General features: G+C 41.9%; 7 protein-coding genes across 7 annotated transcripts; 3 read left to right on the top strand and 4 right to left on the bottom strand.

The window, feature by feature from the left end:
• Window positions 1-2,354: 2,354 nt before the first annotated feature.
• On the bottom strand, window positions 2,355-4,060 carry BDB00DRAFT_868216 (uncharacterized protein; the record flags this gene model as incomplete). Its single annotated transcript, XM_053126444.1, has 6 exons — window positions 2,355-2,535; window positions 2,621-2,760; window positions 3,213-3,318; window positions 3,418-3,515; window positions 3,667-3,752; window positions 3,862-4,060. 6 exons carry the CDS (start codon window positions 4,058-4,060, stop codon window positions 2,355-2,357), a joined length of 810 nt encoding a protein of 269 aa, XP_052983881.1.
• An 810-nt stretch (window positions 4,061-4,870) lies between these two features.
• On the top strand, window positions 4,871-6,012 carry BDB00DRAFT_803371 (uncharacterized protein). Its single transcript, XM_053122011.1, has one exon. The coding sequence runs from the start codon at window positions 5,019-5,021 to the stop codon at window positions 5,790-5,792; it is 774 nt and encodes a 257-aa protein (XP_052983880.1). The 5' UTR covers window positions 4,871-5,018; the 3' UTR covers window positions 5,793-6,012.
• Window positions 6,013-6,619: 607 nt separating this feature from the next.
• Window positions 6,620-9,050, bottom strand: BDB00DRAFT_756160 (kinase-like domain-containing protein; the record flags this gene model as incomplete). The annotated part of the gene is made up of 7 exons (XM_053118886.1): window positions 6,620-7,009; window positions 7,114-7,187; window positions 7,322-7,701; window positions 7,773-7,977; window positions 8,216-8,378; window positions 8,465-8,658; window positions 8,777-9,050. The coding sequence occupies 7 exons, from the start codon at window positions 9,048-9,050 to the stop codon at window positions 6,620-6,622; spliced, it is 1,680 nt and encodes a 559-aa protein (XP_052983879.1).
• A 728-nt stretch (window positions 9,051-9,778) lies between these two features.
• Window positions 9,779-11,312, bottom strand: BDB00DRAFT_803368 (NUDIX hydrolase domain-like protein). Its single transcript, XM_053122010.1, has 5 exons — window positions 10,859-11,312; window positions 10,670-10,733; window positions 10,567-10,604; window positions 10,136-10,411; window positions 9,779-10,021 (listed from the first exon to the last, which is right to left on the bottom strand). The coding sequence occupies exons 1-5, from the start codon at window positions 11,217-11,219 to the stop codon at window positions 9,900-9,902; spliced, it is 861 nt and encodes a 286-aa protein (XP_052983878.1). The 5' UTR covers window positions 11,220-11,312; the 3' UTR covers window positions 9,779-9,899.
• BDB00DRAFT_803366 (uncharacterized protein) lies at window positions 11,313-12,683 on the top strand. Its single transcript, XM_053122009.1, has 2 exons — window positions 11,313-11,623; window positions 11,719-12,683. The coding sequence occupies exons 1-2, from the start codon at window positions 11,545-11,547 to the stop codon at window positions 12,420-12,422; spliced, it is 783 nt and encodes a 260-aa protein (XP_052983877.1). The 5' UTR covers window positions 11,313-11,544; the 3' UTR covers window positions 12,423-12,683.
• A 478-nt stretch (window positions 12,684-13,161) lies between these two features.
• On the top strand, window positions 13,162-16,526 carry BDB00DRAFT_803362 (uncharacterized protein). The gene is made up of 3 exons (XM_053122008.1): window positions 13,162-13,633; window positions 13,747-16,141; window positions 16,223-16,526. The coding sequence occupies exons 1-3, from the start codon at window positions 13,188-13,190 to the stop codon at window positions 16,292-16,294; spliced, it is 2,913 nt and encodes a 970-aa protein (XP_052983876.1). The 5' UTR covers window positions 13,162-13,187; the 3' UTR covers window positions 16,295-16,526.
• A 1,004-nt stretch (window positions 16,527-17,530) lies between these two features.
• Window positions 17,531-20,453, bottom strand: BDB00DRAFT_881556 (serine/threonine-protein phosphatase PP-Z1; the record flags this gene model as incomplete). Its single annotated transcript, XM_053128087.1, has 6 exons — window positions 17,531-17,592; window positions 18,536-18,896; window positions 19,048-19,256; window positions 19,355-19,517; window positions 19,902-20,123; window positions 20,307-20,453. 6 exons carry the CDS (start codon window positions 20,451-20,453, stop codon window positions 17,531-17,533), a joined length of 1,164 nt encoding a protein of 387 aa, XP_052983875.1.
• Window positions 20,454-20,681: the final 228 nt, after the last annotated feature.

Genomic DNA, 20,681 nt, shown 5'->3' with positions numbered 1-20,681 from the left:
AAAAGGAAGCAAATATTTGCAGAATGGATAGTTGTGGTAACCTGCAGCAACTGCTTTAGTTTTGTTTTATTCATGTCAGATCTTTGAGGACGAGCAAGAATCAAGTTGGGTACTAATGAACGAATACCCTATCAGAAATTACTCACTAGTATTGTATACTATTACCCAAACAAGCTGCCTCCTCTTCCTACTGCAAAAAATAAGGGGTATCAATAAGGTATTAAATTTTAATAACTCAGATATCATAACGGGTCTCAACATGGTATCAATAAGGTATCAACATTTTTTTGATACTCCTAGTATCATTAGGATAAAATTTCTTGGTATCTACTCAATTATTTTTTAATAGTCAGCGCAGTAGTAAAAGACAAAACACTCAGTGCAAAAAAAGCAATCTCTCTAATGGTCACGGGTGTACTCTCAACCTTCAGAGCTCTTTTCAAAACCGACCAGCAACATCGACACTTTATATGATGATCAATCTAAATCAACCACAAATCGCCTCTATTTTTTAGTAGTAAAACGTACAGCAAAAGTATTTCTAAGCATTCTATCTAAAAATGTAAAGCGCTTCTCAAGAAAAAGTAAATAGAAAAAGTAATTTTCATCAAAAATGAAGACCCATGAAGAGGCTGCATCTGGCAATGTCGTCTGCTCAGACCTTCTCTTCCTGATCCACAAGGTGTATACACTATCATCGTGGATACGGTTTTTGTATACGTTAATGGTCATGATGTTGACATTTAAGGTATCACATTATTTAGATCTGAGAACGATGAGCGATCAAAACACTCTTTCTTTCCAATTTATGTTTCTTTATGGTTCTACTTCCTGCTTGCATTTACTTTTGGTTCGCGCCGCCATTGTGCAAAAGGTAAAGAAATCTTAATGAAGTGTGTGTTTATAAGTGATATATTATCAATGCCTTTGTCCATAACCTCATTGACTCACTCTTATATGCACGTTTTATTAAGCAGTGTCAAACTAACACGAATTTTTACGTTCGATACTCATCGGCACCTCTCTCATTTCGTACGAAGTATCTTTATGCTCTGGTAAGCCATTTCCTTTCATAACAGTTTGCTGTTTTATACGCTGATTTTGTTGCTAAAAACTACTTGAAACGCCCATCATGTTGCTAACTCCCATGCTTGGCTTCCTTCCGTAGAATTGTGTAACATAGATAGAGATTACGCGTCTCTCGGTGCAAGGTATCCCTTGCTTACTACTTCCATACCACCACTGCTTGACTGTCTGCCGGTAATCCCCATTCAATTGGTAAGCGTGATGGTCTCGTCTTGCTCTATCATACTATAATATGCTTATTTCTGACTGTCACTTAATTACTCAATGCTTCGATAGTTATAAAGATCTGTTACCACTAACGACCACAAACCGTAAGATGGCCTTTCCTTTATGCTCTGCTTTTTCCACTATATATAACTGATTGTCATTATCTTTAGTATCGCTTTTCACTATTGCCCGTCATCTGTCTAGCTCCATTTGAATCTTGCTGTCTAGTATTCTAACCATTATATTTTTATCTCAAGTTGTGATATTAATATGGCGGTAAGTAAAACATGAGACGTGGTGTATTCTACATCCCATGAATGTTATAGTATCCATATAGTATGTATTATATAGTATAGTGCTGTATTATAGTATCATATATATCAAATAAACCACTGTTTCCCTATCAAATATTTTTAAATCTTTCTTTCTATTGGATATTATGAGAGTCATCAGCTTTAAAACAGCAATGTAATTGGATATGGCCAGAAACGCCTGTTGAATACTTGCGATTCTATTGGAAGCTATAGTTGTTGATACCATTATGATATCTGAAAAATCAAATGTTGATAACCTAAGAATCAAAAGTTGATATCTAAATAGTCAAATGTTGATATTGAGAAAATCAAATTGTTGATTTTCGACAACTGAACATTTTGATACTCTGATGCATAGCTCAGATATCAAAAATTGATTCCTTGTTCGTACTCCAAAACTCAATATGATATCATTAAGGTATCAATAAGGTATCATCATGATGATACTACCTATTTTTTGTAGTGTCCTCCCAGTAAATTTAAAATATCTTTCTAATCACTCCAGCCATAGCTGATTTTAGGATGCCTTTGTTAGGTATGATATCTTGCTCCACAAAATAACTGTGATATAATGGAACTAGCTAGTCTTTGCGCACTTGCTGCCAGCCATATCCATCATTATGCATAATATACAGTGTGCGGATAAGAGGTTGGAGATGTAGATAAATGGTCGTAAAATAGAGTGCATTGTATACTCTGTCTATTGTTGGAACAGTGTCGTAGTCATCCGGGGTAAACAGCTCCAAGTCAATGCCGCATATCGTCTTTCAGTGTTTCGTTATATGCGTCTAAACCTCCCATGTCATGCATCACAACAAACCCTTGAAGCTCATCAGTCGTCCGGTCGAATTGTGCGATGATATATTGCAAATGTGCTTCGAATGCAAATTCAGTATTTTCGCATGATGGAATGAACGCTGAGCAATAGCTTTATACCTTTATGTATCTATATGATATTAATTAGTAAATTTTAGACATATGAAAGTTGCATAATATAAAAGCGTTAAACTTACCTGCTGCCCAATCTTTTTTCTAATGTATCCAACTCCCATAGGTGACTAACCGTGGGTTCGTCTATATCAGATCTCTGTAGTCTCTCTAAAAGCGCACCAGTGACAATAAACAGGTCGCTACTTTCGCCGGGCTCGAGTTTCTTACGGAATATTATTGAGCCACGAATAATACAGGAACAGTGCTCGGCAGTATCGATATCTGATCACGGTGATACACACTTATTAGTTCGGGCTGGATAGAAAGGATACTGCGAGCATAAGGAAGTCTTGAGATAGCGACCTTGCTAAATGCTGGTCCAAAAGTAATTTCATTGGGTACAATTGTATTCCAATTGCACGCACCCCGAATCTGAGGCAAAGCTTCACTGTGATCCCATCGAGGATATTTGGAATAGCTATAGTGCTCATCGACGTCGAAGCGTATGCTGTTACATGGTTTTCCTCAGGTAATATCTCAGCATTAATAGTCTCGTCTTGAATAATAGGCATTAAAAGGTAGCCCGTATACTTGCTCGTTTTTTAAACACACCTTTTGTTTTTGCTAAAATCGCATCGACCAAGGGAGCTGTGATCTCTTAAAATTCCTGCATACTTGCTTGTCAGCTTTGGGAATTGCTGCAAGTCGCACTCGAAGTCTTTCTGGTAGCGACACAATTTGAGTATGATCATTCGGATTGATAGGCAACATAGGCGGCGTGCTAACAAGTGATCGATGCATCAAGACATATCCGAGTGCTATGATTAGTAGATAATTATTCATATTAAGTTTAGAAAAATAGAACAGCATAAAAGTTCACCGCGAGATGATGCGCTCCTTCAAGACGCCATATTTGTTTCCACTCGAGTGCAGTTGACTGTAACGTTGGTATCGGCTTTGGGTGGCTGTAGGCATAGACTAAATCATACAATATAAGGCGGAATAAACGATGTGTTATTCATCATCTTCCTATTTCAACAGTTGCAGAAAATACATTGCTGACGCATTTACTCTTGATCTTGATAGATTAGCAAAACCAATTTTTATAAAGCGTAGTCGCAACTTCAACCTCTGCAAGGTCGATCGTGCGAAAGGTCTTAAGGGCGTAATCGCGAACGACTGTCGAGTTACTTGAGAAGTTGCAAATATCTTCCTCTGTTATTGTGGCAGTATTTTTTCTGCCATCATTCCTCTTGTTAGCAGGTCCATAGATATGTGGTAGGATATCCATAAACACACGTGTATAATTTGCGGCATTGTATACCATAAAGACTGACAATATCGTGTGCCGGTGAGCTCAATTCTGGTAGAGCCCGTAGAGGTACAGCTGCATATACGTCGTCAACCGTGATTCTTATGTCTGGAATAGACGTGCTATTACTGGACAAACTACTGGTGATGATGATGATGACTTTGCTTCTTGATCGTCTGTCGTACAAGGGTCTGAGCGTAGTAGTAGACATAGTCCAACAATGCTACTATCATACGATCTTCGATCAAGGAAATAAGATGAACAAAGCCTTCAACAACCAGACACAGAGTCAATCTAAACGTAGTAGCAAATTTGCCGTAGTATGCATTTTTTGCTGCAACAAAAAAAAAGTTCTTCCTCAATAATCATGAACGATTAGCGAAAGTCCTTGTGAGTAAAAATACCTTGGCCGAAGTGAAGAAAACGTTTGACCAAAGAAAGAAAAAGAAAGTAATACCATGATAATGGAGCATAATAAAACGCCAAGTGAACAGCATATGCATGCTTCTTGCAGCCGTATGTTATTGCTATTGTGTGGGAGCCGGCATTGCAAGTACACACGTGTAGCTTAACGACGCAGGTATCTTGTCAAATCTTCACGAAAACTAGATCCGGGTAATACTCTGTGCACGTGTTGTACTTACCCGCGGATGGGAATCTTTTTTTTCTTACAACCTTTAACTTTGAATGTAAACGCACTTAATATAATGGCTGTTGCCGATCGTACAGTAAAATGACGTATTCACATAATTGTGCATAAACTTGTTTGCTGTAGACAAGGGCGCTTTTGGTACGTACTGCGACATTCAAAGGAATAGGATATAGCACAAACAAGATTATAGATGTTAAATAACTATCAATACTGTTGTAACACAATATTGAACTTGTTGTGTATGTACATGCTACAATAGAGCTCCAATAGGTGGGCGTCGGTTTGCTTTGATGAGAGTGTGTGTCTAGAATACCCTCACATGATCGTCCATAAAAAATGGCTAACAAGTTGTATGTTTATTTCTTGCAATGAAGGTTGGTTTTTCACTTTCCCCGAAATCAATGAGTATAATAAAGCGTTATTCACTTCTTACATAAATAATTAGTGGCATCTCTCTTTTTCCTTTCTCTCATCATCTGCTCTATCTACTCAACAGCCTTCTGTCACCAGGATCAAAATGTCAACTTTAGGCACACACGAAGTTTCCAAACTCGAATTTGGTGGTCCTGTTGACTTGATTCGGTGCTCTCCTAGCTACAAATACGGTTGCCTCTGTATTATTTTTGATGAGCCTGGGATAACCTATGAGAATGCGCGAGACATGCTGATTACATACTTTACAAGTTATGATAATGAAGTCGATGCCATGCGTCAGAAATCAACTTGCGCGGACCTTGATTATGACTCACGCTTAATCATTGAATTACATTTGATGGGTCATTACCGCGGTGCCAGGCGAACCGTGCCCTATTTCCGTCTACCCGTCGGCGGATCCATGTCGCTATCGTCGGATTTGCAGCGAGCCGGGACGACAGTTAAAGTGCGAACAGCTATACCACCTTTACCGTTTTACAAAGTGTGTACGGTCAGAGGCTTGCCCTTGGGTGCCCCTCGTGAAGTGCGCTCTGACCTTTTGGAGGCAATTTGCGCTACGTTCCAAAAACGCAGCACTGTCAAAAAGGGCGAAATCTTGGATGAAGCAGTCATAGATGCCGTGGAAATTTGCACAACCGATAAACAGGACGGAAACCCTTTGTTCGATGGTAGTTTCTATGTTATTTTCAACGAATCTCTTCTTCCTCACTTTTACTTCTATAATGGTCCACCCTCTTCCTTTTATTTAGATGACAAGGAGTACTTCTTTCAAGACAATATGTCTTCGCACTACATGTATTGTACCAGTTGCAAAAAAGTAGACTCACATTTATATCTTGCAGCTGATAGCTGTTAAACTCTGCAATGGTGTCATTTAGCTACAGTGTACTTGGACTATGCGTTTTACCCCAATCTCTTTATTTTCTTTTTCCCCTTGTTTGTACTCTTGCACTGAAATTCTCAAAGTAGTAATAAACAGCTGATATCTCTGATCTTTTCTGATGTCAGAATAATGATATGGAATCAATATAGTACTTAAAGGCATATTTCCATTTCCATTGGTCTTTTGAGTCCACTCGAGCCACCAAAGTCAGTATGATACTGCGATATTTATTATAGCTTTTGACATGCTATTTATTATTACATAGTGCGACTGATGATGCACAGATTATACATTTAGTAACGTTAAGCTTTTACGAAGTTTCTGACAGTCACTTAATACAAGACAATGTCGAATACACTACTCATGGAATCTTCAAACCTCATATGCAGTCTTAGAGAGTTAGAACGTGAGTAGATAATACCCCGCATGATCAATGAAAGTGATGAACCTGTACCATGTTTCCTTATTAGACTACATGTTATATGGGCTGGTGACAAGGCTTGGCACCAAAGAAACCATGATGTTGATATTCAATATGGTTAATCGATCGGCCCAAAGAATACCCTTCAACTTTAAAGTTTGACATATATTCAAAAGCGTTTGTTTGATACATACACAAAATAAGAGAAGGAAGGAAAAAAAAAAGGTAGTAAAGATTTTGTTCGGAGAGCAAGGGGGAATCATATGATGATAAAGTACACAATTTGATTTAATAAACAAGAAAGAAAAGAGGAATCGGTGTAGGTGGTAGTGGTTAGAAGTGATGGAGTGGAAGAGACAGGGCAGATTCTAAATTATCGTTATTTTTGTTGTTGTTCCTGTTGTTGTTGCTGTGGACTTGACGGGGATGGGGCATCGATACTTTCACGCGCTGCCGCGATTAATGGCGCGAGTGAATGAAGCGGGTCGGCTTTGCGCAAAAACGGATGTTTTATTGCTGCTTGTGCCGTCGGCCGAAGGTCAGGATCCACTTGAAGACACGAGGCTAGAAAGTCCTGGAACACGTTGCTGAGCGATTCTGGGTTTTGTAATTTAGGTGTACCGTTGGTAGCAATGAGATATAAAGCGCGTAATGGGTTTTCGTTGAGATAAGGCGGTTCGCCTTCAATCATTTCGATGGCCATCACGCCCAATGACCATATATCCACTTTGGATCCGTATTCTTTTCGTGTTACGACTTCGGGTGCCATCTATGAAAATACAGCCAGTTAGCTCCAGAAGCTCTCAATTCTGTGATCCAATTCATCCCGCAACCCTCCCCCTTTTTTTTTGTTCCGATATTAATTGCATTTACCCAGTAGGGTGTTCCAACCATCGTTGTCCGTTTGGCTTGGTCTTCATTCAATTGTGCGCAAAATCCGAAATCGGCTTTGTTTTCGTAATACGATATTGTTTTATTATTACTCTTATTTGAAAAATCCCGGTTTATACTTACAAATAGAGACACACACAGAGAGATATAATATCTCATCACAATTCTAAAAAAAATTCTTTCAACTTACTGAGTTTGATATCACCTTGAAGACTTAGCAGTACGTTGTCGCTTTTGATATCTCGATGGATCACGCCGTTGGTATGTAAATGATGCAAGCCATGCAAGACTTCTTGTGAGACCGCCGCAATTTGCCCCTCGGTCATCATGTTGCACGTCACCACGTCGGTCAAGCTACCACCGTCCATATACTCCATGATCACCCAAAGATCGCCTTTCCACAGGTACGAATCGATAAAGTTGACGATATTTCGGTGCTGCGATTGTCGCATCACAACAATTTCGTTGATGATCAGCTCCTTTTTCGGTTGTTGTTCCAAATTCATTTGTTTGATCGCAACAGGCATTTTGCTACCGGATTTGCGCGCTGTAAACACACCTCCGGATGCACTGTTATTGTATTGTTGTTAGAGTTTTAATCTCCTCGCCCGGGCCTAATGTGTGATTATATATTTCCTTACCCCTGGCCGATCTTTGTAATATCGGTATAGACTTGAGTGGGATCGACGTTTGTGCATATATCTCGAAGTTTGTTGAGAATCTCTGCATCTTTGAGCGCGTTTTTTTGATGTTTCGATTGTCGTCGTTTTGCCACGGTGTTTGTAGGCATCTTTTCGGGGTCGCGTGATGAAGAGGACGTTGATGCTGTTGCTGTTGTTGCAGCTGCTTTTACCACAACATGTGTGAATTAGAATATCACAATCACTTTTACCAAAATCTCCCAATATAAATCAATACTTACCAGACTTTGAATTTGATAACTACACAAAGATAGAGAAACAATTTAATCACCCACTCGTAAATACGCGCGCTTTTCTTAATCACTACAAGGAGATACATACCGAGTTCGAGCGGCTATGCTGAATTTTCAGCTTTGAAAACCGCTTCAAAGGACTATTGTTACCCTTTGTCCTTGAAGGAATGCCTTCCGTAGTCGATCCCGAAGATCGAGGCAGGGACGAACAGGACGAAGAAGATATGGAAGAGGTTGTGGTCTTTGGGATCTTGCTCCAAACAGCTGCATCCTGATCCTTTTGTTGATAAAACTCGATGGCATCAATCACAGCCTATTATAGATAGTGTGTGTGTGTGTTTAGATATACAAACAAAGTAAAACAGATAAACTTTTGGAAGAATAGTGATGGAGATTTACCTGAGGATTGCGTTCCTGTTCGGTTTTCGAAATACCGCTCTGGTTCAACAAGACCTGCCATTCCCTCGGAAGCCCCGTGAACGTGCCAGTGATTGGGTCAAAACCCACATGGGTCACATGCACGGTATTGTACGGCGTCGAAATATCCATTGCCCCACTAGTGCTACTACTATGATTCGTGCTAGGATGGTTGGCTAAAAAGTCTGTCCACCATGAAAGGTGTTAGAACAAGACATCAGATCCATTCTTTACCCATCCACTCTACCTCTCTCCACGTAGTATGGTTAGATATATTGTAAGAAAAAGATTTACCAACAAATTTGTCGAACACGCCCTTGAGCGTGTTTCGGTCCCGCGCTTTACCGAAACCTGAGAATGTACTAGAGATGGAATCCGTTTTACGGTGTCGCGATGATGAAGTAGACGAAGACGAGACATTGTTGTTATTATTGTTATTATTATGGCTACTGCCGTTGTTATAACTGCTATTGCCGTTGTTGTTGTTGTTGTTGTTGTTGTTATTCGGAAATGAGGTTTGAGAAGGTGCAGGAGTAGGGGGTGATTCGGATGGTGGTGGCGACGGCATAACGAGCGTGGCGGCGGACGCACGTGCTGATGCGTGATGTGTACCGAGCGATTCCATACTGGTACGTCGCAATGGCGCTGCTGAAGACGAAGCCATTTGAGAAAAAAGAAGAGAAAAGAAAAGAGAAAGAGAGAGGAGAGGGAGAGAGAGAGAGAGAAGAAAAAGAAGGGTATTGTAAGAAGAGAGCAAAAAACAGAAAAAAGGGAAACAAAAATGGAAGAGAGGAATTTATTTTTTCTAATGTTGTGAGCGTGTGTGTGTGTGTGTGTGTGTGTGTGTATTAGTATGGTGATATATTCAATATATGCCTGCTTGATACATGGCATTGCAATGCTTTCTAATGTATCGATTCCACTAGTGGTGTTATTACAATAAGCAATTTGATGTGCTTAATAACTCCTTTTTTTGCTTCTTCTTACTATGGTTACTGTCAACACATTTCCTGCCAGACCCACACACGCACACAGACAATGGGCCAACTTTAAAAAAGACATGGCGGGTTATTAGCGTTTATAATGTTACATCCCGCGCTATCGTGGTTTATGAACCGACGATTCTCTCCTCTCTAATGTCTCGAGAAAGGAATAACCAATAAGCCGAATATTTAAGAAAATGATGGTTGCACCAACATTGTGCCCTTTGTAACCCAAGACATACCAATTATGGTCTAGTGTGACAACAAAAAAATACAATGCCAGCATCAACCATTATAATCCTACTTGAAGCACTGTATATTGTTACGTGCAGTTCAGCTATGACGCAGAACAATATATGTGCAGCATATACACACGGCATAATATGTACACGTTTTTTATTTATTTACAAAAGCACATTTACTTCTTCTCTTTATTACTGATTTAAAGTGTTAGTAGTGCTTGTTCCCAGGAATTGATCATGAGCCATCAGGCCTGCTGCATATGCATGTACGCGACTATCGATGATGAGTTGGCCATCATGTGCACGCTCGAGCTCTATTTAATGCACACATACATGCAGCAACGTACCATATCCAAAAATGAATAACGAGTTACTGCAGAAAATAATAATTTGAATCGAAAGAGTAATTGAGATAACTATTGGTTTACCTAGCAGATGTACCATCAAGTTTCTCAACGGCAATCGGACAGTTTGTAAGCTCCATTCATCAGGTTCCAACTGTTGCTTTATAACGTCTTGTTGTTTTTCATGATCATGAATGGTGATTTGTGCAACACAGCAACACGAATTGGTCAGACCGGGCTCGTAACTCACGGCTGCCGATTTGTGTAATCGGATCGCACTCTTGTCGACTTGATACCCAGTTTCTTCGTGAAATTCGCGTGCAGCCGCATCAATGGGGTCTTCATCTTGATCGATTAGTCCTAAACGCAGAAATGTTTTTATTAACAGCTGATGAAAACGATGAAGAAGAAGAAGAGCAGCGCATTGCTTTTGTTGGTGTATTTCTAAGCACATACGCGTGGTGCTATACAGTACCAAGTTCTTCTTCCTCCTTCAAAGTCTATTACTCACATACCTGATGGAAACTCGATGCAGTACCTCTGTATGGCCGGCCTGTCCAAATATACAGAGGATGATCAACACATTGCAAACGGTACATCCATCCAATTCTTTTTTACCTGTATTGCACCACCAGTAATAGCTCAGGTTCAGGGGTCACTATCACAGCATGTATATCAACAGCTGCAAAGAAGATTTTTTTATAAAAAAGAGACTGAGTGTGTGTGTGGGTGTGTGCGACAAGGAGGGGGAAAAGGAACCGCGCAAAATAGTGCGGATCGGGCTTGTGCCTATACATGGAACCTTACCGTCCAAAGCCGATCTTGCATCTTGACGATGCACTTTATTTTTGCGAATGACTCGTTCCCATGTTCGCTCAATTTGCTTGCTGTCCTTGTACCGGACTCGTTCAAGGGCAAGCCATGCGCCCTCACCCAGTCTTTCAGTGGTGGAGTTGTCTTGTTCAACAGCCGTCAGTGGTGTCAGCATGGTTATTATCTGAAGCAAAAAAGAAAAAAAAATCAGAATAAGTTCCAGACTTGCATGTGTGACACGTCCAAGGGGAGGGGGCGCGCTGCGGGCGTTTCCCTTTAGTGCTGTTAGCATAGTTAGACAGCGTGCTGGGTGGTCTGTCGAAAATGGAGCGCTCTGGTTGGTTCGACACACCATAATGTTACCCACGCACAGCACACTTTTCCACAAGATAGAGAGAGCGATCGACTGCCGAATCGAAATTTTACCCTCTCTTCTTTTTCTTTTTACCCACTTTTGTGTTTTTTTTTGTTTGAAGGTTACCAAACAGCTGGTCTGTCAACGCCCTTTTCCGATACTCTATAAAAGCACGCCTTTTTATCTTCTTTCTTCTTTTGCACTGCTACATAGTTTTATTTGGTGTTTTGAGAGCTCAAGCAGGACTTGACAACAACAGCAACAGCAACAACAGCAGCAGCGTAACCAACCCCCTCGCTTATAACCTTTTTTCGACAAAAAGATCATGACAACAACAGTTACCTTGGAATCCAGTTGCCATGACAATGTATTGAGCAGCCAATTCCTCTCATTGTCACTGGAAGGTATAGTGTCTTTTGTTTTTGTTTTTTTGTGTGGTGAAGGTTTAAAAGAATTTTTTTATCTTCTTCAAAGGAATAACCTAAAGAATGTATAACAGAAACAGCCGATCACAGCAACAACGACAACAACAACAGTAACGGCGGCAACGGGGACGGCGCCAAGCACGGCAATAACAAAGTCCAGCATCGGTTGAACCGACTTGAACTTGAACATGCATACCTTGCCGAACAGAATGCCCACTTGACCAAAGAACTGTCGTTTGCTCGCTATACCATCCATGCGCTACGCAACATCACCACTCAAAAAGACACGGCTCTGCAGGAAACCAGGCAGGAACTGGACAGAGCCTACTTCCGCATCAGGATGTTGGGAATGACTTTATTGAGACAAGAGCAACAGCTTTTACTACATCAGCAACAACGACAGGATTTCTTGTCGTCGTTGTCACCCTCATCATCCTCGTCTTTGACATCCTTTGAAAAGGAGAAAAAGGAAGAAGGAAAGAAACAAGAGGAGGAGTTTTATCAAGAACAAGAACAGCTACTTCAACAACAGCCCACCCCACCCGAATCACCTCGTGCTATACTCGACCTCGACCAGCAACAGCAGCAGCAGGAGCAAAAGTGTCTACCATCGGATGAAGAATTTCGCTATCATCATCATCCTTATCAACATCAACATCATCATCCTCATTCGCATCACCAGCAGCAACACATACAGACCCTATCAACAGCAGTATCTCCATCATCTCCACCTCTTTCATCATCATCGTCATCACCGTCCTCAAAGTATCATTGCTAGTACTGCAATTTGACTTTTGTGTAATAAAGAAGGACCTTGTAAATTTTAGTTAACCCCTCCCAACTAACCCCCCCCCGATAACGGTCTTCACAAATATAAGCTCTCTTTGCACATGCATTTCTTTTTTTATATTTTTATCTTCAGAAACGGATATACTTTTCTTCTCTTCTATATCATGAGTGTTGATAGTGTATACGTAACATGCATACACACACACACACACACACACACACACTCTACTCTCACACTATCAAAATAAACGTACATTTGTAATCATTCTAGCTTGCGTGTATATTGATGCATAGTACAATTTACTTACATAGCACATTGAGCACATTAAGCATATCAAGCACAACAATACCAAAAGTAGCTAGCAAAATGTCAGTGTGGTGGTCGTGGTTGTTGCAGGATGCGTGAAATGGGTTGCATATCCTGTTTCCCTTTACACGAAAAGACTCCTTTTTTTCTCACTCACTTACTCACTCACTTACTCACTCACTCACTTAATCAATCACTCTCGTATATCGTATGTACATACAATACACATACACGCTTTGCGGATATTTCACACCACACATCGTACTCGTGAAAGTAGGTAAAAAACCCCCTCTCTCTCTCTCTTTCTTTCTTCAGTTTCTCTCTCGTTCTATCTCGCATTCTTATATACCCAGCCGTTTTGCTGCCTGTCCCATTTCTCTTTCTCTTTCTTTCCTTTTTCCTCTTCTCTCTCTCTCTCCTTTTTTCTGTACTCATCCGTAATATATAATGTCAACCCTCTTTGTCTTACAATCAAACATTACTAACAACAACAGCAACAGCAGCAGCAGTCGGCTGTCAGCAGCGGTGACACCATCTTCAACACCGATAACAACAGCAACAACAACAAACAAACGATCAACAGGCTACATGAATAGCGAACGCCGATCCTCCTCCTCGGCTGCCTCGTCGTCATCCACTACTGATTGCTCGTCTTCGGATGGAATTAGTGGGGGCCATTGTTCTTCATCCAATACTTCTGTCAACAACGACATTGGCCCTATTCCACAATCTTCAAACGTCCATCTTGCCGTTGGCACTCGAGTGATTGTCCCTTCGCTATGTGTCATTGGCACTCTACGCTTCCTTGGCGACACAAAGTTCAAACCTGGTGTTTGGGCTGGTATCGAGCTGGACGTGGAAGGTGCTGGGAAAAACGATGGCAGTGTTCAGGGGTAAGCTTGGAAGCAACACTTTGAAATTTATACTTTCTCTTCTTTCTCTTTCTTCATCCCTTTTTGTACTCCATCCAACTCCTTTCTAAACATAAACTTTTAATACATGTCAGAATACGCTACTTCAAATGTCCAGAGCATACCGGGCTCTTTGTCCAGGCATTCAAAGTAACACCCATGCCGAGCGGCATGGAGATATTTGACGAAGAGGAAGAGGAACAGAAACACCAACAACAACAGGAAAAGGAGCTATCAGTGAAAAAGTCGCACAACCACCCAAGCGCGGATCGTCCGGTCGCTCGTTCATGCGCCTCGTCCGGTTGCTGCAGCAATAAAATGCGTTCCAGTCATAGCAGCAGCACAACAACAACAACAAAGTCAGCAGCACCACCAGTACGACGCCCGACGGTTGAACCCAGTCTGACAAAAAGCACTCGATTGCGCAACAAAAAGACAACCGTTCCTAGTGCTAGCAAATCTACTGTACGACGAGCAAGTACGAGTAGCGGTAACAGCAACAGCAATGATGATGCTGGTACAAAGCCGATATCTTCCTCAAAATCCACATTGAGACGCAGTAGCGATGCTACGCCCATGAGTAGTCGGAGATCAGTAGTGCCGCAACAGACTAAGAGTCGTTCAACCGTGACAACCATCAAGTCTACTGCTTCCAGAAAGTCAACTGTGCCACAATTGAGCAAGAGCCGCTCCACAACAACTCGATCCGATTTACAAAGTAGCGTCACCACTACTACAATGGCAATAAGAAGGTCGGCTGTTCCTCAGACAGCAACAGCAACAATAATTGGCAAGCGACCCACTAATGTACCGCAGCAAACCAAAAGCCGATCAACCGTCACTGCGAGAGACTTGCGCAAAACCACCACACCACGACGACCCACTGCCACGCGTCGAAGCAGTGATATTTCCGCCATCACAACGAGATCCATCGCCAGTAACAACAATACCGCCGCCTTGTCCTCCTCCATTGTTTCTTCGCCTGCACCACGCACGACCAGCCGCTCTACGACCACGCGACGAACAAAGCATTCGATCCACAACCACAGCAGTACCAACAAGAGGGCCAGCAGCAACGACAATGAGCATGAGCGGCTCCGTCAATTGCTCGAAGAGTCTCGCAAAGAGCACGAGAAACTGACACAGGAATTGACCGGCAAAGAAGCTGCTTGGGAACGCGTGCTATCGAGCAAAGAAAGCTATGCGCTGCAAGTCAAGGAAGGCCAGCAAGAGATCAGACGGCTCAAGGATACGATATCCACACTCGAGCTGGAACGAGAGACATGGCTCAGCTCAAGGACCGGGTCAGTCGATGACCAGCAACGAATCGAGCAACAACAACAACGCATAGTGAGGTTAGACAAGCTTGTCCAGCAGTTGCAACAACAGCAGATGGAGACGCAGGCCAAGCATGACGAGCAAATGCGGCACCATGCGGCTGAAATGGCCCAGCTGCGGCGTGCCCTGGCTGAAAGGGATAGCGTCACTGCAACTCTGGAAAAAGAATGCGCAAGTCTTCGCAAAGCCGGGATGGATGCGATCCAAATGTACGAATCGTCCACCGACGCGTTAAAGCAACAACATCAACAGACCATCGATTCCAAGCTCGCACAGATCGTACAACTCTCGGAAGCATTGGATCAGCAGCAGAAAAAACAACAGTCCATGCTGTTGTTGTCGCCATCCCAGTTGGACAATGAAGCACAACATATCGCTATAGCGACAGACCAACGCCGTCGGCTCGAGGAGCAACTGCAAATAGCAACATTCGAGCTTGAACGCGAACGGTCAGAGAAAAAACAAAAGACTCTCAAAGTCGATCAATTGACAGAGGAGATTGTACGGTTACACCGGGCCGCTTCGAGTAGCGACAAGCAATTTGATACATTACAACAAGAACTCGGCTGGGAGATCAAGGACAAGCGGAGGATCATGGAAGAAGCCAACGTATTACAACAGAAATACCTCAAGTTACAAGACAAGCTTGAGGAAATTACGTTGGCAAACAACAAGCTCGAGCATGAACTAGCCGAGTCGAAACGCAAAGTGGTTGCGCTGGATCAGAAATCGACAGCTGCTGAGCGGTCTTGTCAAAACATGCAGAAATCCTACATGGATCAGCAACAAGGGGTTGATGATCACAACACCCATTGGTTAATACTGGACAGGTTCCAGAAACAGTGCCAGCAACTAGAAGCCGAAAAACAGCAGTTGCAATGCAGGGTCAAGGAATTAGAGTCATCGTCTTCACCGACACATATTAATAATCGAAGGATCTCGTCTGGACCCGTATCGCCGCTGTCACCTGTCTCTATGGCGTCATTCAGTAGTTTGATAGGCAGACTGCAGCACGATGACGAAGATCAGACTTACTGCGAGATATGCGAAGTCTATGGTCATGACGTGATGAGCTGCACAGCTTATTTGACCACTACACCTGCTAATACCTCAGAAAAAGATAAAGTGGACCATCACCGCGAAAGTGAAATTGTAAGTTTTTGACTTTTTCCCCTTTTCTGTCTAAAGAATTTACAAGAAGCGTGATTGGTAACTCGTATTTCTTTTTTTTAGTATTGCTTGGATTGTGATGTATTTGGCACGCATCAGACGGAAGATTGTCCAAACAGTGACGAAATGTTTTAAAAATAATTTACGACTCTACACATATACTAGACTGCCACTTACCATTAAACCTCTCCACACCACACCGCTCTTTCTTTCTCTCTCTTCCTTCGCGCAACATTACAATTTTGGTGTCTAATGTCATATAGATATTCATATATAAAAGTAACCGCCCTTTTTTCTTTCTTTGGCAACAATGCATATATTATATGGATGTATACAACATCCTTTAATGAGGAACTAGATATATAACCAGTTTGTATTGTTTTAAAAATATAAACCGTACTACCACAAAATATCTGTTGTATAATGTATAGTCAACGGTTTCCAATCAATTGTTCAATCTTTGCTCGGGTCCCAGGTACGAAGAGCAGTGATAAAATGCACGATAGACGATCTGGCTTAGAATTTTCAAGATTCGGAGACGCCCACAATCTTTCGAGTTGTCAATGATTCGATTAGTAGACGTACTTGCATAGCATGTTGTGAGTGTATCAGAGGTAGATAACCGGGTATGATAAACACAGATCAGATTGCATGCTCTTCAAGTGTGTACTGTTATGAAAGCATAGTACAGGGAGAACATCTTGAAATGCCTGGCAACAGCGTGTATTGTTGTAGTATAGGGTGATGTGCAACCTAGCGTGTACATTGGAGCCCGTATATAAAGTCAAACCCATCCAATGTATGAATTGAAATGCTTCTCTTTCCTATGTAACTAACTATCGCTTACTTCGATAGGGGCTCTTTGTATTCATTATTCTTGAGAGGAATCATGGGCTATTCTCGTCTTTCATTTTTGCACTCATTTCTCGTTGTGCAGTTTTGATTTATATTTTGTAAAAGTATCAGTCTCTCTATTCTTTTTGTCCTTATTACAATCATCTCAGTATCCGCCGCTACCGTACGCTATCCTCGTTTACTCACATCAATCTTATTCAGGATTGTTTGGATAGTTATTTGTTGCTCTTGTGCCTCCCTCATTACATATCCACTCCAGTCCCCACGAGGCTCAAGCGCTGTCCCTTCGAACATCGTTGACGACGCAATAGTATCACACCACGTAAAACGGCATTAAGTAGATTACAACGAAGTGGGACCACTATAGGAAGTTAGTGTGCATTGACGACATATTTCAGAGGAGCGGTGCTAGAATAATATATTACTATTCAGTGATGTGTCGAAAGCTGATGCAAGGACGTATTAAAGAAGTGTGTTATATATTATTTTTTTCAAAGTAAAACGATCTTGTAATTCTTATTTTTTATCCGAATCGGGAACAGCGATAAGAAACCCCAGGCGCCATCGAGGAACAGAATCTGCATATGAAAGGAGCAACAATAGGAGATCAGCATCAACTGGCTTTTTTAAAGGACCTACTACATTGTGTGGCCGATGTGGTAGCATGGTTTATAGACGCAGTTACTGCTCCAAGGCCTGAATATCGTAAAAGTTGAAATTTAACTGCTCCTTGGGTTCAAGACGACCCCTGCATGCGGCCTTTCATCGACGCGTGCGCAACAGTAAGCGCAAGGAAGAAGGCGACAATGACGACGGGCAGTTAGAGAATAAAACTCCAAGGAGACAAACGTGAAAAAAAGGTTACTACAGACGACCAGAAAAACCTGCGGCTAATAAAGAAGCAATAGTCAGTAGAAGAGCAATCAAAGGAGGAGCATTGATGACTTCAATCCACTTTTCTGATACTTGAACTTGTATACGCGATAGCTCCAACACAATAAAGAAAAAGCTTGCGGGTATGATATGTTATATGCTATACACTCCAACATTGACTCTAGATACATGCTACTGATTTATGCTAAAATTGTGTTGTCCACTTTCTTGACAAAATAATACGGCAAGTTACATAGTGCGTACGCGCACAGTAGCACATTCCTTTCTACAAATTGCACAGCAGAACAAACATTTCATTCTTTGACAAAAGGTATACCCCATTAAAGATAGAAGGAATGCTATATATATAGAGAGAAAGAAATATATATATGAAAACAAACTACTACAGCAGAGATGAAGCTACACAGAAAAGAACGGACACATCTACGCGAAAGAGATGACAGGCCAAAAATGAATTAAGGAAAAGCAATATAGAAGAATCGATGGATGAACGGAGAGAGAGAACAAAGTTCAAAAGGAGAGGTAGTAGCGTGTGTTAGTGAGAAAGCGGAGGGAAAGAGAGATAGCAGTGCTAAGCTACGCTCTGCTCTTGAGGTGCCGGTAACTGCTGATCCATCATGGGCGGACTCGGCGGTCGTTTTCCCGTTGCCGCATTCTTCTTGTTTGCTGCAGCCGACACTCTCGGCGGTGGATGTTCTGTCGGTGTCAGCAGCTCAAAGCTGCACAACAAGTCTTCATTGATGCTCATGATCGCACCAAAATTGTCAAACTCGCCACAATAGTTGGGTGCAGAAAACACCGTGACCAGTGTACGGTCGTTGAAAAACTCGTAACCATCCTCCACCACCATGTGTGCCCGACACACCAGATCCAAATCGTGCCTTGCTAGAAAATCATTCACCACACGTTTGCCAAAGCAGTATGAAACGCCTCGTTCATTGTCCTCCCACTCATCAACTTGCTCCGCCGGATCGGACCACAGCAAATCCTATTAACAAAAAGACAATGGAGTGATTGGCAATGTTTATTCAGTCGAGTGCAGGTCAAAGTGGACGATTTGTAACGGTTATTAGCCTCGCTTATACCACTTATAGCAGAAAGAAGCATTATATCAACGAAAGGAATCAATGTCCACTTACGTTTAATAGGCCATATTCCGGTACGTCTGTCGGCCGTGCAATGTTGCGTACATCGTCCAGTGATTGCATCGATGGGCTAAGGCCGCCGTGAACACAAAAGATCTTGCCTGCCACAAGGGCAGCAATCGGTAATGCGTTGAATACATCCACAAATGTTTTCCAGATTTTGACGTTTGTTCGGCGTTTACATTCGTCATAAAACCCATACACTACAGGAGTTTATAGTATCGAGATCAACTTGGCTTAGCAAAAAAATATAAAGAAAACAGTAACACCAGCGTGTCATCTATAGCAACGACAATAATACCTCTGGTTACGTTAGCGCACTCATGGTTGCCTCGCAACAAGAAAAAGTTCTCGGGAAACTTGATCTTGTAACAAAATAACAAGAGGATCGTTTCAAGACTCTGCTTGCCGCGATCCACATAGTCTCCTAAAAATAAATAGTTGGACTCAGGGGGAAAGCCGCCCTAGAACGGATTGTTTTCACAAATAAATAAAAGATCAGTTCAAAATGGAAGAAAAAGATTAAACACTACTCTATGGCCGTATCTCGCTAACTTATCACGCATACACCTACACACACACACACATACATGAGAAATCATTCCACATACCATATTGAACAATCGGATTAGATCATGATATTGACCGTGCACGTCACCCAAGATTTTGACGGGAGGATTGAGCTCAATCAAAGTCTATTAACACAGATAGATAGGTAATCGTTCATACGTTATTCCTTCTCCACTTTCCTGATACGTTTACGGAGTCCTTGTTGTGTCTCAATCCCTCTCTGTCTCTCTCTTACTACTACCACCACCACTACTAATGTCCTTTTCTACTATACATACCGGTTGACTCATGAAAACTTCTTGCGCGGCTCGACATATAGCGATAATTTCCGAATTTTTAAACGGTAGCTTGGAGACTTTGCTCGTGCCACCAATAGCCAACAGTCGTGAAATGCATTCGTCAATATCGAGATTCCGTCCAATCGATCGAATCGACGTGGCAGTGAGTTGGTTCTGTGACGTAAACGTGAGCTGATTCAAGTCTTGTGTTGAAGACACGGACTGTTCATTTGCTGCTTGGTGTTGTTGCTGCTGCTGCTGTTGTTCTTTGGTTGTGCTGTAGTCATGGTGTTGTTGCTGCTGAGCACTTGCCGGTAAACTATTTGGGTATTGTTGTTGTTCTTGTTGTTGGAATGTGTTCTGAGCGGGTTGTTGTTGTTGCTGATGTTGCTGTGCTGCTGCTACTTGTTGCTGTAGTTGCTTTTGTAATGAACTGTTGACGAGAATGGATGAAATGGAAGCCGCGGTTGAATTCGAATATTCATTGTCAGGTACGTCTGCACGGATTATGCTTGGACGTTCTTTTCGTTTCTTTGACGGTGTGTTTCCCATATTGGTTATGTACAAATATATTTGTATTCTTGTGTATGTAAGTATATACAAGAGAAGGGGGAGTCTGTTTAAAACGAGTATCAGTAAAAGAAGGAGAAGAAGAAGGGAAGGGGGTATATAATAACAACTGCTATTAGTTTGACGCTCCCAAGTTCTGTGTGCGTGTGCTGTGTGAAGGGGAAAAAGAAGAAGAAGGGAAAAAGAGAGAGGGTGTGTGTGTGGTTTCGC

Source organism: Zychaea mexicana (assembly GCF_025766255.1).
Source record: "Zychaea mexicana strain RSA 1403 chromosome Unknown BDB00scaffold_8, whole genome shotgun sequence".
Lineage (NCBI taxonomy): Eukaryota > Fungi > Mucoromycota > Mucoromycetes > Mucorales > Lichtheimiaceae > Zychaea > Zychaea mexicana.
Note: the sequence above shows the minus strand (reverse complement) of the source record. Positions and strands in the feature narration are given on the sequence as shown.

Excerpts from the sequence above, each read along its gene's own strand:
- BDB00DRAFT_803371 (XM_053122011.1), top strand. The coding sequence starts at position 5,019 with ATGTCAACTTTAGGCACACACGAAGTTTCCAAACTCGAATTTGGTGGT.
- BDB00DRAFT_803362 (XM_053122008.1), top strand. The coding sequence starts at position 13,188 with ATGTCAACCCTCTTTGTCTTACAATCAAACATTACTAACAACAACAGC. Across the intron at positions 13,634-13,746 it reads AACGATGGCAGTGTTCAGGG|AATACGCTACTTCAAATGTC; the intron begins GTAAGCTTGGAA and ends AATACATGTCAG. Across the intron at positions 16,142-16,222 it reads ATCACCGCGAAAGTGAAATT|TATTGCTTGGATTGTGATGT; the intron begins GTAAGTTTTTGA and ends TCTTTTTTTTAG.
- BDB00DRAFT_803368 (XM_053122010.1), bottom strand. The coding sequence starts at position 11,219 with ATGGTGTGTCGAACCAACCAGAGCGCTCCATTTTCGACAGACCACCCA. Across the intron at positions 10,605-10,669 it reads TTACTGGTGGTGCAATACAG|GCCGGCCATACAGAGGTACT; the intron begins GTAAAAAAGAAT and ends ATATTTGGACAG. Across the intron at positions 10,412-10,566 it reads CTGCATCGAGTTTCCATCAG|GACTAATCGATCAAGATGAA; the intron begins GTATGTGAGTAA and ends TTCTGCGTTTAG.
- BDB00DRAFT_803366 (XM_053122009.1), top strand. The coding sequence starts at position 11,545 with ATGACAACAACAGTTACCTTGGAATCCAGTTGCCATGACAATGTATTG. Across the intron at positions 11,624-11,718 it reads CCTCTCATTGTCACTGGAAG|AAACAGCCGATCACAGCAAC; the intron begins GTATAGTGTCTT and ends AATGTATAACAG.